The 20,138-nt window shown below is 35.8% G+C and overlaps 1 protein-coding gene across 1 annotated transcript; it reads right to left on the bottom strand.

The window, feature by feature from the left end:
* Positions 1 to 602: 602 nt before the first annotated feature.
* On the bottom strand, positions 603 to 19,469 carry LOC106083665 (beta-galactosidase). The gene is made up of 6 exons (XM_013246815.2): positions 19,380 to 19,469; positions 17,692 to 17,861; positions 13,331 to 13,481; positions 1,992 to 2,334; positions 1,778 to 1,925; positions 603 to 1,712 (listed from the first exon to the last, which is right to left on the bottom strand). The coding sequence occupies exons 1-6, from the start codon at positions 19,458 to 19,460 to the stop codon at positions 647 to 649; spliced, it is 1,959 nt and encodes a 652-aa protein (XP_013102269.2). The 5' UTR covers positions 19,461 to 19,469; the 3' UTR covers positions 603 to 646.
* Between the last annotated feature and the right edge of the window lie 669 nt (positions 19,470 to 20,138).

Genomic DNA, 20,138 nt, shown 5'->3' with positions numbered 1-20,138 from the left:
TCGAAGGTTAACGTGCTTTCGATAGACGGACAGACATGGCTAGATCGATTTAGGGGTCTTGCACAAATTATTCAGCCAGGCCGAATTTCGGAACCCACAATAATGAATTCTGCTAAAAATTGAAGGCCAAATCAGGCAAAAATTTAAGCTTTATATAGGAGCTATATTGGACTATAGAACAAATTGGACTGTACTTACCATTGATGTGGAAGTCATAAAAAAACAATCACGTGCAGAAATTCAGCCAAATCGGTTTATAATTTCGGCTGTCAGGTTTCAAGATGTAAATAGCTAATCGCTTAATATGGGATCTAAATATGTCAAGAGTTAAAATGGTCTAAGCGATTTCGTTTGAAGTTGTTACAGAACACAACGTGCGAAATTTCATCCAAATCGGATAAAATTGAGGCTCAAGATGCAAATGGTGAGATCGGTTGATATGGGAGCTATACCATGTTATGGACCGATTTGAACCATATTAAGCACGTTTGTGGGAAGTCGAAACAGATCAAGTCGTGCAAAATTGTCTTAATTTTATTGAAGTACTTACTGCGATCCTTGCACTAAGCCAAAGACGTTCCTTTCACTAAGACAAAAACAAATGTGAAAGTTTAACTTTTATTTTGCATTATGCAACATTTTTCTATTATAAATCCAATTGAGGCGTATCATCGAAAGTTATAAAAGGTTTGACATTCTCTCCTTCACGATTGGTTTGTTCGTATTCTACAAGAACCATTGAATTGACTCCAAGATGGAGAATTTCCTGGGGAACATATAAAGTCAATTGTGGTCGGGCTGGAGGCCAATAACGTCCTAAATTGAAGCCATTTACGAAAGCCACTCCCTTACCCCAACCAGAGGGATTTAAAAAGGTGTGTCGTAATTTATTCACTACGAATTCACCATAATAGACCACTGGGCCATGATGCAAGCGACTGGTGGTGTCATTTTCCAACTCCTTCAAGGCTTTATTGTGAATGGCAGTCCATAATTCGGATATTTGAGGATCTTCAAGTGGAAAACCGGTATTGTGCCAATTTTCCAGTTCTTCAACATCACCAACTCCACCTTTCTGAAGGGTGATTGAACCCAATATCCCTTTAATATCGTCGGCAATGTTGAAATTTATTCGTCCTTGATTTTCCACCAACAACTGCAATTTGGAGTTCTTAAGATTTTCCAGCGTCAAAGAAAAATTTGCATTTTGTCGTGATAAAATTCCTTGCCATTCGTGATCGACATATACTAAAGCTCGATCTCTGAGATCGTTAAGGGTCAATACATAAGATTGCCCTTCATCGATTCCTGTAAGATTTGTTTCGTACAATACCAGAGCAGAAAATTGATCTAGTTCTTCAAAAGTCATGGGTTTTGTTGATAGAACTGCGTCGCCTTTGGCCAGAATATTACGTCCCTCAGGTGAAAGTAAATTTAATACTGGCGACATTTCCACACGGCCATAGGCAAAACTTTCCTCCTTAAACAACCTAACATTGGGTATATCCAAGTATTCGCGTATAACTTCTCGAACAAGTTCAAATTTGTGGGTGATATTTCCAACCTCATCCATGACAGCATCGTAGTCGTAGGAAGTTACATCCGGAGCATACTTTGAGTCTCCAAAATCATTGGCGCCTGCAGTAAACCCGAAATTAGTGCCACCAAAGAACATATAAAAGTTAACACTGGCTTTATATTCTAACATTTTCCTGGAGGCGATAAAGGGGATATTTAGACACATAAAGCTTGGAATGAAATTTGTGGTTACTCTTACCTTAAAGCATTGGCCACCAGAACGCCATCACGCCTTTGATTGTCCTCCTGCCAATGAGTTAACCATCCGGGATAGAATTCCGAATTAACCAAGGGACCTGTGGGCTGAACCGATCTTAAAATTTCCCATATTTCATCAATTTCATGGACTGGTGAGTTGTTGTAAAGGAAAATATATAATTACGAAACACATTGCAGTGTATGGTTTAGCTTACGTCTGTCGTATCCAAAATCAGTGGTGGCAAATACACCTTCTATTTTTCCGCATTGAATCCGGTCATTGGGTATGTCCGTGGTAAAAAGCAAGGCCTTACCTTGCACATACTTCTCGGTTTCATCTCGCAGCCAATTCAGATAGTCATGATCGCAGGCATGAAAAACTCCATACTCATTTTCAACTTGCACCATAATTATAGGACCTCCATTGCCATGCATATAGGGCTGCATGCGTTGCATAAGTTTAGAATACCAGATTGAAACCTCATGAGTGTAATTGGTATCATTGGTTCTCATTTTTATGCCAGGATATTTTGTAAAGAGCCAATACGGCAATCCACCCTGTAAATGGATTAAAAGGTTTCGTTATAGTTTATAAAAGACAAAAGTTTAATCTCAGAATTTTAATGATATAAAATTCTCAGATGAAATATCGAAAATATAGTTCAGATAAATTCATAGATGTTTTTCAAAATTTGGTTAAGAATTACTTCAAGAAGTCAAATCAAGAGATCGGTTTACATAGAAGCCATATCAGAAAATAGACCAATGTGGATCATACTTGTCACGAATCTCGAAAGACAGCTATATTTAAACATTATCGATTTGACCCATTTACAATCCCAACCAACCTACATCAATAACTAATTTTTCAAAATTTCGACTTGCTCGGCGTGCTTTTAGTCGAAAAATTGCCATGAATTGGCAAGGAGTTTTGACATATTTTTGGTTTAATCAACTAGAAAACACTCCCAAAAGGAAAGAAACAACAATTTTTATTACATATGATAACAAATTATCAGTCAGGAGTAGAATGTCTGCCTTTTACATGCCTAATAATTTGTTCTAATTTGCTATGATGAATGACGTACTTTAAAACTAGTAATATAACAAAGTGATACGCGAAATGAAAGGAACATTTAAGAGCTTTCAGTAACATATACATAAAGTTGCCACATTGATGTCATTTGGTAGAAATTGGTGTTTTTTTTTTAAATAAATATTTTGATTTTTTTTTTTAGAAAATTCAGATGAATCTGTTGTGAAACTAAAAAAGTACAAAAAAGATCAAATAGATGCTATATATGACTTTTATCCCAGCATGTGTGCTTTCACTTTTTTATAAAACTAGCTGCCAAGATCTGCCAAAACAAAAAACGATTTTTTGGCAAATTTGTGGTTTTTATTTCATAAAGTGCTTATTTTTCAGCCGATTACGATCAAATTTAGGGTTTTCATTTTTTTAGGAAAAACAATAACGTTGTTTGAATATGGTTCACCACGTTTTAACATTTTATTTAATTAAATTTTATTAATTTAATATGATTTGTTCTTTAACACTACAAATTACAGAGCAGTTGGTTTGTTTACACTTATTTCAGTATGAACTACTTTTATATCTTTTTAATAATAAAAATGATTAAATTCTATTCAAAAAATGCCTCTCTTGGAACAAAAAAAAAATGTTGAAAATTTTGTATAATATAATATAAAAAGAAAATGTTGCACTAAAAAAACAGAGAACCTTTTTTATTAACTACTTTTAATTGTTCATATACTTTGGTGATTAAATGTGCTGTTCTCCTTAAAAAGCCTTTTCGTTAAAAAAAAAAAAAAAAAATATATATATATATATATATATATATATATATATATATATATATATATATATATATATATATATATATATATATATATATATATATATATTTTATATATATATATATATATATATATATATATATATATATATATATATATATATATATATATTAAATATATATATATATGCAAATAAACTGCTCTGTAATTTACAAAATTTAATTAAATAAAATGTTTAAACTGGGTGAACCATATTCAAACAACGTTATTGTTTTTCCTAAAAAAATTAAAACCCTAAATGTCATCATAATCGGCAGAAAAATAAGCACTTTATGAAATAAAAACAACAAATTTGCCATTTTTATTTTAAGGTACTCAAAATCGTTTTTTGTGTTGGCAGATCTTGGCAACTAGTTTTATATATATGTATATAACTAACTTTAAAGAGCTCAACCGAAGATGAAGAACTTGAAGAATTTGAAGATTCACATCTCTCCAACTTTTTAGACTTTTTTTGGAAAAAGATTTTTTATGATATTCAAGAATTTTTATCTTCGATGGTAGTTTAAATAATTTTTTTTTGCTACGCATATCGTTGAAGGTTAGGAAATTGACTTTGACTCAATTTCCAATTCGATTTTTAACCACATGATAATCCGACTGATTATAATCTACGTATACCGTCTCGAATTTTTGACAAATATTATCCAATCGCTTTCGTAATATAGATTTTGCATTGATAACAAGATTAGATTTGCAGTTTATTTTAGAATTTTATAAATACTCTTCTGGAAAAGTGACTTATTATGTCTATAATCTGTAATAATAGATAACCGAAATTAAAAATGATAAGCAACTCTTATTCCATTATTAGAATTTTCGAACCTATTAACAAATTAGCGTCTAATGTTTCCCTTATCTTTAGGAATGTTTGAACACAGTAAACAATTTGACTGATTAAACCACATGGGTTTATAAAAGCTTGCAAAGAACGTTTCACTTTCACGTGAACAACCGTCAAACTGCATATAAAAAAGCGTTAAGCTAAAAACATATGAAAGCTGAACAGAATACTTTTGGAATATATTAGAATATATTTGATGGAATATATTAGAATATATATTATTAAACGGCCAAGGGCGACTTTGTGGTACATATTGCGCCCAAGCGGTGAAACGGATTTTAATGAAATTGGTCTCAATCGAAAGATATTTTTCCAGAAAAGCGATGAATACATATGAAAATTACTTTTTCTTAAATAAAGGCCATGAAAATGAGGAATTAATTTTCAATAAAAGAAGAAGAAGCATATGCTACAATTTGTAGGTTTTTCCCTAACACATTCGTTATGGGTGTGAATGCAAAACCGTGGATGGAAGTAATTGTAGTGAGAGTAAGAGAAGCAAATGATAGGTGTCCGAGAGATAGAGTATAACTACCCAGTAGGAAGTCTGAAGTTAAGTTTCCCAAAGTCACTACTTTTGTCAACTATATATGTGATATTGTCACCAAATTGTCCACAATCTTTTCTGCATCGTTTTTATTGACAGGTGACAAACTATAATTTATTTTATTCTTCAATCGTTTTCTCAATTGTTTTGTTGAAAATAATTTTGCTGGTTCATAAATCTTTTCGAAAATAAACTGCAAATTAAGCAAGTGATGCTAATGAGTGATATAAGCTGACCCATATCTTTCTTATATATAAAAATCAATTTGTGTTTGTTTGTCGGTTTGTTTGTTTGTGTGTTCCTTATAGACTTAAAAACGGCTGAACCGATTTTATTGAAATTTTGACAGATGGTGCATAATGAGCCCGTGGTGAAAATAGGGTACTAAATTTTTTGATATCTGATATCCGCCCCCCTTACGATAATTTTCAGAAACGCCAGATCTCGGAGGTGGGTGGTGCGATTTAAGCGAAATTTTCTGTGCTATAGTAACCTAAAAACAAAAATTTGGTATCCAAATTTTTAATGGGGTACCTAGAGGGGCGCCCGACCCCCAAAACTTACCAAATATATATATAAACACCAATCACGACAATATGGGACTCAAATGAAAGGTATTTTAGATAAGAAAACGTACCTGATATACAATTGTCGGACCAAATGTTTGGGAGACCACCGCAACCCCCAAAACACCCCTAAATCGGACATGTTTACCGCCCATGGCAATATGGGAATGAAATGAAAGGTATTTGCGAGTAAAATTCGAACCTGATATCCAAATGTGGGACCACGTTTTTGGGGTCCACCCCTTCCCCAAAACACACCCCAAACAGGACCTATTTACTGACCATGGCAATATGGGGCTTAAATAAAAGGTATTTGAGTGTAGAATACGAATCTGATATCCATATGTGGGACCAAGTGTTTGGTGAGAGTAAGAGAAGGCCGCCCATCCCCGAGAACATCCCCCAAAGAGGACAAATTTACGACCATATCAATATGGGGCTCAAATAATAGGTCTTTGGGAGTTAAGCACGAATCTGATATCAATATTCGGAAAAAAGAGTGTATGAGGCCACCCCACCATAACACCACCCATATAGAACGTATTTGCTGACCATTCCAATATGGGGCTGTAATAAGAAGTATTTTAGTGTAAAACACGAATCTGATATATATTTTCAGGGTAAAGTCACTGAATGGCCGCCCCATCCCCCAAAACAACTCCGAAACCGGTCATGTTTGCCGACTATGGAAATATGTGGTTCAAATTAAAGGTATTTGGGAGTAGACCACGTATCTGATATCAACTTTCGGGACCAAATGTCTATGGGACGTCCGACCAATATAACAACCCCCAAATAGGACGCATTTGCTCACAGAGACTATTTGGGTCTTCAATGGCATATTTACCTATCATGTCTATGTGGGAAGCAAATGAAAGGTATTGGGGAATAAAGCACGAAATTGATACTCACTTTCAGGACTAATTTTCTGGGGGTCTACCCCTTTTCCAAAATACCCCACGTACAGCAATTATTTACTGAACATAGCAATATGGGGCTCGAATAAAGGTATTTGAGGGTCCCCAAAACACCCCTCAAATGAAAGTTAATTGAGATTATAAAACGGATTTGATTACCAATTTTGGAGCCAAGTGTTTTGGAAGACACCTCATCCTATAAACTCTCCTTACAACAATGGCAATATGGGGTTTAAATAAACGGTATTTGAGAGAGGCGCACGATACTGATATTTTTTCAGGCCCAAGTGTCTGGGGACCAGCTCACACCCAAAAACATTCCGAATTACACTCCATGAGAATATAGGGCTGGAATAAAGTCTTTGAAAAATGGAGTACATCTACCATCCGAACTTAAATGACATAAAACCCTCCGAGCGAATTCGTAGTCCAATAAAAATCGTATGGTATTCAGATAAAGGCATTTATTCTATGTTATGTTATACTGTTAGTTAAGCGATATACATATACTATTTTCGTACCACGGTATTTCACTAAAAGCTCTTTAATTGTAAAGTAAAAAAAGGCGCAGCGGTGAGGGCCCGGTCTAGCTAGTGTACGTATATAACTTGTTGTAGTACAAATTCTAGAATCCAATTTAAACTTCTTGTTTGTACTTAATAGACACGGCAGAAGAAGACAATTATAATTATATATAACAGTAATCTTTGACGGATCATATGGTGGATATTAAAAGATTTTCTCTTTATAAAAGTTTTTTCTTTGCTACATATATATATTTTAAACAAATAAATGTAAGTTTAAACTAATTTTAATACCTTATTCGCTAGTTTTGAAATTAAGTGAAAAATTCAAAAATCACGGACTAAATTATTAAAAATTTCTATATAATGTCATCACAGACTTTTTAGGTGAGAGTGTTGGTGGGGTGTGAGAGCTTAAAGCTCGGCTTCGGTGTGTTTGGCATTAACTGTTATTTGTATATCTATTGCAAGCCTGCACAATAAGAAAAAAATTAAAATTAATGTACCAAATAGAGTGGGTGCCACTTATTGTATTTAATCATAGAAGTGAACATTGAAAAGATAGCCAGTCAATGTAACTAATTGTGTGGCTATATAATGCACTCAGTGAAAGAAATAGTTGGAGGACAGTTTGGGAATAGGATACAGTAATATGCAAGTGATGGGCTTTCGTTTTTAGACCAACATTTTGTTATTGATTTTACAAATGAATTTTTCGGATTATATTTTTTGATCTTTTGTATACAATCCTCTGAAGCAACCATAAAACCTAGAAGTTTATATTACAAATATAAGGAAATATTTGTCCTGTATATTGTAAAAGAGCGCACAGCGAAGCGTGTTAGCTCTTATTAAACCACGTGGGCTAGTATTTATTAAACCACGTTCACACTAGAGCCTACATCCACTTTCGAGATAATCTCCAAAACCCGTTTACACTACGATTCAAGTGATTTTTATTTGTCAACAGGGATGCTATTGACAGCGTTTTTATTGCGATCAGTGTTTTTATTGTACCCGGCATATATATTATGGTCAGCAATCATATTGGATTGACGATTTTTTACAAAAATTTCTTATTTCAATAAGAAATTGTCAGTTGTTGAGAAAAAATCCTGTCCAAAACTACCGATAATAACCGGTATTCAATATAAACGCAGTGTTGCATTTGAATTTCGAGGGAGATTGCTCACACTGAAAATGTATAGGAATCCCCGATGCAAAGAACATGATTTCCGAAATTTCGTTGCAAATCTAGATTTGATCCAAGTGTAAACAATATATTATTGCAAGCAGATAAAAATCATGTAAATATGTCACACATTGGCCCATAACTCATAAAAGCGAAAAAAATTCTCAAGTTTAACTTATTTACGCTTATCTATACCATACAGTATTGTTTTCACAAAAAAGGGGGGTTAATTCAGTATCGATAACTACGATATCTATCAGCGTGTATGAACCGATCTGACGGGCTTTATTTAACCTTTGATTCTTTATAAATCACAGTTTCATGTGTTAAATTGAAAATCGAATGACTCCTTTATGTGGAGCTTTATCCAAACTTGAATCAAAGGCCTGCGCAAGACTATTCATTTCTGCTTTTAAGACACTAACAATCATAAAGTATATTAAGAACTGAACTCTTTGTTTAAAACTACAATATCGTATGAGACAATTGAGAACTGAGTAAAACAGATAACAAGACACCACTGAATGCATATAAAGAGCCCTTCACCAAAAAGAAATATTGATTCGGATTTCAGGGAGTGCACGTTGTACAATGCATGTATTCGGCTAAGTTTTGCTTCAGTAAAGTAGTTTCTTGTTGTCGTATGTTTCTGTTCGTGGTATGAAATTCGTACGAAGGCAACGTGGTTGATTTGGCAAAAGCATGACAAAAACACGCTCGTATTTTTTTTATAGACAAAAACAAACAGTTTGCAAACGGTTTGGGTTATCAGTTCATCTTTGAAAATGACGGCGAGACGCTTGCATATGACTCAGTGTACAGCGAGTAATTTCTCATAACTCACTGTAGCGGCGATGAATTCGAGATAAAAAATAATACCAAGCACTGAATGGTGGTTGTTTTTCAAAATTATCTACTCAACAGCAACTTGTTCGTTTTACTCTATCTTCAGTGGTCTCGCTCTTCAGTAGTCTTGAAATACAACATCATATTGATCTAGCGTTCGCGAGCAAAAACCGTCACCAATAAATGGTTTTGTGCAGGCGTCTGACTCGAATCCATGAAGATAATTTGCTCTGTGCCTTGATTTCAAGAATTTCTGAAAAGACAAATGGATATGCCTCTTTGTGAAAACAACTAACATACATCGCTGTAATGCTCTTCACCACTGTTAACTAGACAACAGGGTTCATAATAATCCTCGTAAAAACAGAGGTTGATTGGTTCACGAGGTGGCTATAAACCAAATAAAGTCTAACTTAGTACGCTAAAAATGCTGTTTTGAAACCACATCACCCGTGTGATGGCTGGTAGTCGTAGTAGTTGTTTTTTTTTACCAAATATCGTTAATGGCTAAAAGATTACTTTGGGAAAAGGACGCCTTAATATACCTAATTTTCTCATTTGATTTCTTAACATGAAGACATGTGACTCTAATCATAATAACAACATGAAGACATGTGACTGTAATAATAATGTATGCCTTCTCGAATTGTTTGACAAATATTTCTCCGATCGATTTTAAGATATCGATTTTGTTCGCAGCTAATTAAAATAGAAATGCATCATATGTTAGCATTTTATAAAAATTCCTCTAAACAAGTGACTCATTATGTCAGTATTCTGTAATCCTGAATTACCAAAGTTATATATGATTAGTTTTTATGGTACTATTGTTGGAATTTTGGAATCCACGAATGAATTAGCGACTAAGGTTTCTTTAGGGATGTTTGTACACTGCAAAAACAATTGGCTACAATTTGACTGATTAAACAACATGGATTTTTAAAAGCTTGCAAACAAAGCAATTGTTTGTTTTGATTATTTGTTTCTTACAAAAAACATAAAATATACATCTGTTCCTGTATTACGCCATAAATGCTAAAATTCCCTAGCAACATTTATTCAGAATTTTTGTTTGTTTATAAAGATTTATATATAAAAATGCAAACTAAGGTTTCACAGTGCCTCCTTAATTACGTTAAATTTGTGCCCTTTACTTATGATCCATCTTGTGAGTCTTCGGTTCCACAACCGGGGAAGGAATATTGGTCCCGGTAACGTACAACTTATTTGAAGTTAATTTTTTATATTTTAATTTACCTGCCTGCATGACTTTATAGACTTCATTAATTTTTGCCAAAGCCACAACTTAATAAAATTTAGATTAACTATGAATTGTGAATGTTATATCTTTTTTACATCATTTTCAAAACCTTTTCGTGATTTTTCGAACTACTCAAAACTATTCACATAAATATTAGCATAAATATATTAAAGAAATAAATATAATTCCGATAAACGGATACTATGCACTAATTGGTTTAATAAATTTATAATGTTTTTTACTGAAAACAGGTGAAAAGTTTATGTGCGGCATAACTCAAAATAGCGGGAAAAATCCTCAAGTTTTCTTGACGTTTATCCATACCATACAGCATTGTTTTCAAAAAAAAATGTGTGGTATATTCTCTATCAATACCTACGATATCAAATTTTTCTAGGTAAGATTAGGTTGAAGTGACAGTCTGCTATCAGACTCACAAATAAGTTTTCGTTCATTACGATAGCACAGAAACAGAAAAAGGAAGATGCCTTCTAATTCCTACCGTTGAACCATTCAGATCGCTTTAAAAAGCCCAACAACTTGCGAATGTTCACATCCGGTACATTAAACATGTTCTCAAAGAAATAAGAACCTAAAGTGGAACTCCTTGTGACTGCCAGTGTGGAACACACACACAGCTGATGTTCTAATTTTTGAATTCTCAAAACCCCTCGTTGTGACCATCTATCACTTGTTGCCCTTCTGGCCTGATCCTGAAGACTAAGCATACATGTCGCTAGAATCATACCCACAGATTCCAGAAAAAATGCATGTGTAAGAAAATTCTCGCAAACTTGTCCGCTTTATAAATCAGGCATCGCAGAACAGCTGAATTTTTAACTGTTCTGGTTTTTGAATTCAGAAATACGTTCTCCAGGATTTAATGGCCGCCTGGGAAAATATCCATGCTAATCGTAGTTAAACATTATATCTTAGCAATTCCACCACTTCCATAATTGCAAGTATCTCCGCCTGATACACACTGCAGTGGTCGGATAACCTTTTCGATATGACCAGTCCTAGATCTTTAGAGTACACCCCAAAGCACATCTGATCGTCTAGTTTGGAACCATCCGTAAAGAAGTCTATGTAACATCTTTTACCAAGGATATCGAAGTTCCAATCGGCTCTATCAGTACAGTACTATATTAGTACAGTACATTTTATCAAAAAGCGACTCAGGCAGAGTTTAATCCACACTGCCTGGAACATTGGGCATTGTACCAAGGATAACACAGTGTCCGTGGCCGCCATGTGACCAAAACTCCCTTAGCCTCACGGCAGTGGTCGCAGCAATTTGTCTATCCACAATGTCCAGGTACATTAGATATAGCATTAAATTCAGTGCATCAGATGGTGTCGTCCTCAGTGCGGCTGTGATGCACAAACAAGCCATCCTTTGGATCCGGTTGACTATTGAACAGTAGACATACACAATGCCATATAGCAAAATAGGTCCGACCACTGCAGTATATACCCAGTACATGACACGTGGTCTAAACCCCTCAACTTTTGTCGATGGGTCTCTTGCAGGTGTATAGGGCAAGGTGTTTCTGAGGTGAGGTGTTACTCTGCTGACCCATCTTTTAGATCCCGGATCCCAAGCCTGCCGTAGAGTAGATGTCTAGAAATTCCAACTTATTCATTATTGACGTCGGTTTTACTTTTTTGAAAGCACCTGCAATGTCAAGAATTGTATATTCCTTGACAGCTGGAGAACCCTCTATGTAGCCGACTAGGTCGTGAAGGGCTGTTTCAGTGGACTTGCCTTTACTATATGCATGCTGCTGGCGAGACAGGCGATCTACAGGGATCTTTGACCTAAGATATGTTTCTATCGACCTCTCAAGAGTCTGCAGCATAAAGAATGACAGACTAATAAGACGAAAATCTTTCGTCTTGGTGTGGTAAGACTTTCTTGCTTTCGGAATGAAAATGGCGGTTTTGAAACCCACATTCCCCGTGTGATGGCTGCTATCTCCTTGTTTTTCGTGTATAAACCTATCTAACACCTCAATTTTTTATTTGATTTATTAACAACTTGAAACGCTAATTTTGTGACTATAATCCGGGTAATAAAAATGTATGCCTTCTCCATTTCTCGACAAATATTTTTCCAATCGCTTTTAGATATCGATTTTGTTAACTGATTAGATTTGCTGAATATTTTAGCATTTTATAAATATTCCTCCAGACAGGTGACTCATAATGTCAATAATCAGTACTTGTAATACTAGATTACCAAAGTTATTAGCTCATATTATACTAATATTGGAAATTTGGAATTAGCGACCAAGGTTGCACTCATCATTATGGATGTTTGCACATAGCAAAAATTGGCTAAAACTTTGACTGATCAAACAACATGGATTCCTAATAGCTTGCCAACAATGCTATTATTTGTCACACAAAAAGTCGATATTCAAAAAAATAATACAAGTGGTTGATAAATCGGCCTTCGTCTCATATCACATTTTGGTCATAAAAACGGAAAAAATCATCAAATGTTACTGATTGACGTTTAACCATATCATGCTGTACGGTGTTCACAAAAAGACAAGCTTAATTCACGGTATCAATTTTTCTACCACCGTGTATAAACCTATCTAACGGTCTTAATTGTACTCCTGAAACATTATAGAGCACAATTTCAAGTGTTAAATTGAAGATCTGAAAGTATGTGTGCTTCGCTACTCATACGGAAGAACAATTCTTCCAAAATTATGAGAAATGTTTATAGGGTTATCACAGTAGTGATCTATCCATTGTTAAATAGACATCGGTTTTCTTAATAGTCCTCATAAAAATATAGGTTAATTGGTTCGTTTGGTGACTATAAACCCAAAAAGCTCTTAGCCTCAATAAGTATGTAAAAATACCGTTTGGTGACTATCTCTGTGGTTTTTTCTCTTTGTGCAGTTGCAATACAAAGAATTCAGTCCTACCAAAATAACTATTGAAATTACTGAATCTACTCACATTATCTCTTTCCGCACAAATATAGGGACCAGGTCGTAGAATGACATGAAATCCTTCACCCTGTGCCAATTGGATAAATCTTTCCAAATCCGCAATTCCGCTCCATAAGTATTCTCCGTCTCGGGGATTGTGCAAGGACCATTCCACGTATCTGCAAAACAAAAACATCTTTGTATTGAATAAATTAAAAGAAAGAAACAGACGGACAAAATTTTTTAAATGAGCTATTGGTAAACGCGGGAAGTACAGGTAAGCTGACATGGAGTGTTACCAATTCAAACGACCAAATTTGTTTTTGTGGAAATATATTTTTTATCGATTCAACAAGTAAAAGCGTGATAAGTTCGCCCGGGCCGAATCATGAAAACCCACCACCATGGATTCTGCTAAATGTTTACACAAAGGATTTGGACCGTAAGTGAAACGATTGTTGAAAGTCGTAACAGAACACCACGTACAAAATGTCAGCCACATGGCATAAAAATTGAGCCTTCCAGGGGCTTGAGATGTCAAATCAGTAGATCGGTTTATATAGGTTATACACCGATTGGTGGTCACGATTGTTGGAATTCATAACATAATTTTACGTGCAACATGTCAGCTCAATCGGATAACAACTGCCGCTTTTAGGGGCCCAAGATGTCAAATCGGGAGATCGGTTTATATGGGAGCTAAATCCAAATCTCAACAGATATTACAATCCCCAACGACCAACATCAATAACAAGTATCTGTGCGTATCGAACAGCTAGCTCTATTAGCAGCTGAAGGCCTACCGGCGAGACCATCAGATACAATTTTCAGCGGTGGTTTTCCCCTCCTAATGCTGACAACAATTGTAAGGTACAATGCTATGTAAAAACTTCTCTCCTAAGAGGTGTGGCATTGCGGCACGCCGTTTGGACACGGCTTTAAAAAGTTTAGTTGAATCGGAATGCAGTCATTGATATGTAAGAAGTTTGCCCCTGTTCCTTAGTGGAATGTTTATGGGCAAAATTTGGAAATTTTAGCTCTACAAGCTCGATCGCCATCGTGATTTCCACAGACAGACGGACGGGCATGGCTAAATCGACTAAGAATGACAAGACGATCAAGAATATATCTTAGACCGGGTCGATCGTATAGTAAAAACCTAAACTACATAATGTATAAGCATGAAAATACAATATGTTTTTTACAATTGTTTGACATTCGACATTTGACATCGAAATATTGCTCTAGGACCCCATAAAGTATATATATTCTTGATCGTCTCGACATTCTGATTCGAACTAGCCATGTCCGTCCGTCTGTCGAAATCACAATAGCGGTCGAATGTGTAAAATTTTGCACAGACACTTAAAATTGATGTAGGTCGTTGGGGAATGCAAATGGGTCATATCGGTTCAGATTTAGATATAGCTCCCATATAAACCGATCTCCCGATTTGACTTCTTGAACCTCTGGAAGCCTAAATTTTCATCCGATTTGGCTGAAAGTTTGCATATAGTATTCTGTTATGACTTCCAACAACTGTGCCAAGAACGGCTATATCGGTTTATAACCTGATAGAGCTCCCATATAAACCGATCCCCCGATTTGACTTCCCCTGGCCTAAAGCCTAATTTTCATCCGATTTGACTGAAATTTTGCATATAGTGTTCTGTTATAACTTCCAACAACTGAGCCAAATACGGTCCTAATCGGTCTATACCCGATATAGCTCCCATTTAAACCTAAATCCCGGTTTGACTTCTTGAGTCCCTGGAAGCCTCAATTTTCATCCGATTTGTCTAAAATTTTGTATATAGTGTTCTTTTATGACTCCCAATAACTGCGCTCGGTCGGTCGGTCAAGAACATGATATAGCTCCTTTATAAATTGATCGCCCCATTTGACTTCTTGAGCCCTTACAAGCCGCGATTTTTATCCGATTTGGTTAAAATTTTATGTTATGACTCTCAACAACTGTGCCAAGTACGGCCCATATCGATCTATAACTGGATATAGCTCCCATATTTTAGCAGAATCCATGGTGGTGGGTTCCAAAGATTCGGCCCGGCCGAACTTAGCACGCTTTTACTTGTTTAGTATTAAGACACCCGGTAGTGGCAACAGGTGCAATACAGGTTGCCAAAAATATACCACTTTTAACATCGTTTGCTTTATAGGAATTATAAATTTTGACGTATGTACAATACCAAACAACTTTTTTCTTGTTTGAAATCAAAAATATAAACCTTATTGTGCATTATATAGAGAGATATAAGCTTCCATGTATATGTCGCCCGACTTGGACTAAAATTGCTTTGTTATACACAACTGTCTACCAGTCTCCACGAAATTTGGCACAGACTATACTATAAGATTCCTAAAATATCCGTTGAATTTTATAGAAATCGGTTGAGATTTAGACATAACTCCCATGCATATGTACGCCTGAAGTTTACTTTAAAAACCATAGCAAGCGTATAAATCAACAAATATTCCCGAAATTTTCAATATTCTCTTCTTTGGCATTTATCACTATGCGACGATAGAAATCGGTTCAAATTTGGTTATGGCTCCCATATATACTATGCACCAAAATTTCTCTTATGGATCCATAACACGAAATTTCCTACATACAACAACACATATTACACCTCCAACAACACATGAAATTTCGTTGCAATCGGTACAGATTAAGGTATACCTGCATAGGCTTTTATTGACAAATCTTTACAATATTTACATCATTTATAGTCTTGCTACCCCGTTTTACGTATTGGATGTCATAAATCTGCATTAAATGTCTAATTTGAACAAATAGGCGGAAAAGTAATATTCAGCTTATAGTGAGAAAAATGGCAAAAAAAAGTATTTTGATAACCTTTGAAACCGTTATGGGTACCACTGCCAGCATCATTATACCCTACACCACAACTGTGGTACAGGGTATTATAGATTTGTGCATTTGTTTGCAACGCTAAGAAGGAGACAAGGTAGACCCATTGATAAGTATACCGATCGGCTTAGAATCACTTTTATGATTCGATTTAGCTATGTCCGTCTGTCCGTCGGTCCGTCTGTCTGTCCATGTACTCTTGTAATCAAGGTACAGGTCGCATTTGTTGTCCGATTTCACAAAATTTTGCATAAGTCTCTTTCCAAGGTCCAAGGACGAACGCTTTTAATTCCGAAAAAACGGTACAGATTTAGATATAGCTCCCATATATATCTTTGCTCTTTTAAAGCTGTAGAAGCCATAATTTTGTTTCGATCCTTACAAAATTTGGCACAGAGTGCCAATGTGTGTGCAAAATTTCATAAAAATCGGTTCAGATATATAACTTTCATCCCATACATATAACTTTCATCTGATTTGACATATTAAGGCTGTAGAAGGCACAATTTTGATCCGATCTTTACCAAATTTGGCACGAAGTACTTTTTGTGACGTCCTAGAATGTGTGCAAAATTTCATCGGATCAGATTTATATATATCTTCCATATATATCTTTCATCCGATGCGCCCTTTTAAAGCTGTAGTAGCCACAATTTTGGTCCCAACCTTACAGGTTGCAGGTAATGTTTTATTTGACGTCGCACTACATGCAAAAAATGTCATCAAAATCGAACCAGATTTAGTAATATTTCCATATATATCTTTTAATCGTTTCGACCTTTAAGGCTGTAGTAGCTAAAATTTTGGTCCGATCTCTGCAAAATTGTTCATGGGATGTTTTAATTGATATCCCTATACGTGTGCAAAATTTTGTCAAAATCGAATCAGATTTAAATAAAACTCCCAAATACATCTTTTATGCGTTTCGACTTTTAAGGATTCAGAAGCCACAATTTTCGTACCATCGTAAGAAAATCGTAGAAATTTTTATTCGATATTTCAATAGGTATCCAAAATTAAAGTCTGACTAAATTTGGATATAAGTGCTATAGATTACGTATTACGTAGACTCGTTGGTGTAGGGTATTATATAGTCGGCTCCGCCCGACATTTGCTTTTCCTTACTGGTTTTTGCATTTTATTCCTTTCAAAATTCTCTAGAGAAACAACTAAAATTTAAACGACTATTCCCAAAGGGGAACAAAATACCAACCCTATTTCGGATAATAAACACGGCTTTCATGGTCGCAAACTCTTAGATCGGTCTATACGGGGACAGTAGTCCATGGTTTCAAATTAAGGCAGTGCTTAGCGCATTCGAGAGGATAAAGTGTTATGCAAATAAAGCAATCCGACTTGGTTAGCCCATGTGTTATTAGAATGGAATAAGGTATTCCTGCCGGTCGTCAAGCTATAATAACCCAGGTTAGTAAACCAAGACTCTAACTCAAAGTATTAATTTGTTCAGTTTTTAATATTGTAATGCTACTACTTACGTGTCGACTACATTTAAGCCGGCAGCTCTCATGGTTCGCAATCGTTTTTGCCAAGCATTTGGATGGGCTCGGAAATAGTGGAATGAACCGGCAACATATTGAAATGGTTTGCCATCCAAAAGGAAGGTGTTCGCCTCATGATCGATGGTAAAACTGCGTTCTACAATTTCCTAGGACGATACAAGCACAAAAATTCCCATTCTATTATTTGATAGATTAAAAGTCAAATATACGAAAAAACTTGTTTCAACTCTAACGAATTTCAAAGGTATCAACATTAAAACAAGTAAAAGCGTGCTAAGTTCGGCCGGGCCGAATCTTATATACCCTCCACCTTGGATCGCATTTGTCGAGTTCTTTTCCCGGCATCTCTTCTTAGGCAAAAAAGGATATAAGAAAAGAGTTGCTCTGCTATTAAAACGATATCAAGATATGGTCCGGTTCGGACCACAATTAAATTATATGTTGGAGACCTGTGTAAAATTTCAGCCAATTCGTATAAGAACTGCGCCCATTGGGGCTCACGAAGTAAAATAGAGAGAACGATTTATATGGAATCTGTATCGGGCTATAGACCGATTCAGACCATAATAAACACGTTTGTTGATGGTCATGAGAGGATCCGTCGTACAAAATTTCAGGCATATCGGATAATAATTGCGACCTCTAGGGGTCAAGAAGTCAAGATCCCAGATCGGTTTATACGGCAGCTATATCAGGTTATGAACCGATTTGAACCTTATTTGACACAGTTGTTGAAAGTAAAAATAAAATACGTCATGCAAAATTTCAGCCAAATCGGATAGGAATTGCGCCCTCTAAAACCTCAAGAAGTCAAATCCCCAGATCTGTTTATGTGACAGCTATATCAGGTTACGGACCGATTTCAACCATACTTGGCACAGTTGTTGGACATCATAACGAAATACTTCGTGCAAAAATTCATTCAAATCGGATAAGAATTGTGCCCTCTAGAGGTTCAAGAAGTCAAGACCCAAGATCGGTTTGTACGGCAGCTATATCAGGTTATGGACCGATTTAAACCATACTTGGCACAGTTGTTGGGTATCATAACAAAACACGTCGTGCTAAATTCCATTCCATTTGGATAAGAATTGCGCCCTCTAGAGGCTCAAGAAATCAAGACCCAAGATCGGTTTATATGGCAGCTATATCAAAACATGGACCGACATGGCCCATCTACAATACCAACCGACCTACACTAATAAGAAGTATTTGTGCAAAATTTCAAGTGGCTAGCTTTACTCCTTCGGAAGTTAGCGTGCTTTCGACAGACAGACGGACGGACATGGCTAGATCGACATAGAATGTCGCGACGATCAAGAATATATATACTTTATGGGGTCTCAGACGAATATTTCGAGTAGTTACAAACAGAATGACGAAATTAGTATACCCCCCATCTTATGGTGGAGGGTATAAAAATATATATATATATATTATTTCCTTTGCTACCGTCATTTTTTTCACACTTAAGGCTTTTTTTCAACTTTTATTCTACGTAAACCTCTTCGCTTTTAATTCAATGGCACACTGATTGCTTGGTTTCACTTAGTGGCTTTCTCTCAATGTAAAGTTTCAACTAACAATTTTATTCTTTTTGACAAAAGCACTTCTTCAAAACTGGATTTGGGTGTTTGTTTCGATCGCTTCAATCACCGACTTACTTCATCTGCCCCGGTATAGCGCAATACAACACTGCCAATTAAGACAACGATCAATGCCCCTGCTAGTCCGGACACTGCCATGGCTAAAATATCTCTGCACCGTAATTTCATTTTTCAGTAGCAAGCTACCGTTTGTTGTGGTGCAAAAAGCTTTAATTGAACTTTGTTAATTAATTCAAAGCTCAAAATGTTTTATTTTGGTTTGTGTTTTTTATTTATGGTTTTCGCCTTATAGTTTGGTCTGATAATTTGCCCATCCAATTAAAAGGTTACGGCGATGGGTGTTTCATTTGTCCGTGGGGTTATCTAGCCATCGAACAATGGTGGTAAATTACAATTCAATCCAATAGTTACCATAAATAATATTTTACAATAACGTTAATATGAATATTGTAATTATTCTATTCAATCGACAAATTTGAATGCTCTTGAAAGCAACAAGTTTGCACTTAACTTGGAGTGTTAAAAAGTTTTAGTTCAAATGCTGATAAGATATTCTCGGCCACAACTATGCAACATCTGAACAGTATGCGCTCGAATATTAAATGTCAGTTAAACTTATTTAAATTTTTAACCGCGGACAAGAAGACAGGGAAAGCAATCCGGGGCACGACAAAGGAGACTGAGGAGCATGCACCGGCAGCGCAATCGGGCGAAAGTGCAGGATGCTGGAAAGGACAGAACTGACATTCCAAGCACTTCTACGGATGCTGGAAAGAGAATCAGACCTCTCGAGGAGCGTAACACTGCTAAGATGAC

The sequence above is a fragment of the Stomoxys calcitrans genome, chromosome 3 (assembly GCF_963082655.1).
Source record: "Stomoxys calcitrans chromosome 3, idStoCalc2.1, whole genome shotgun sequence".
NCBI lineage: Eukaryota > Metazoa > Arthropoda > Insecta > Diptera > Muscidae > Stomoxys > Stomoxys calcitrans.
The sequence above is the reverse complement of the archived record's forward strand: the minus strand, read 5'-3'. Positions and strand labels throughout refer to the sequence as shown.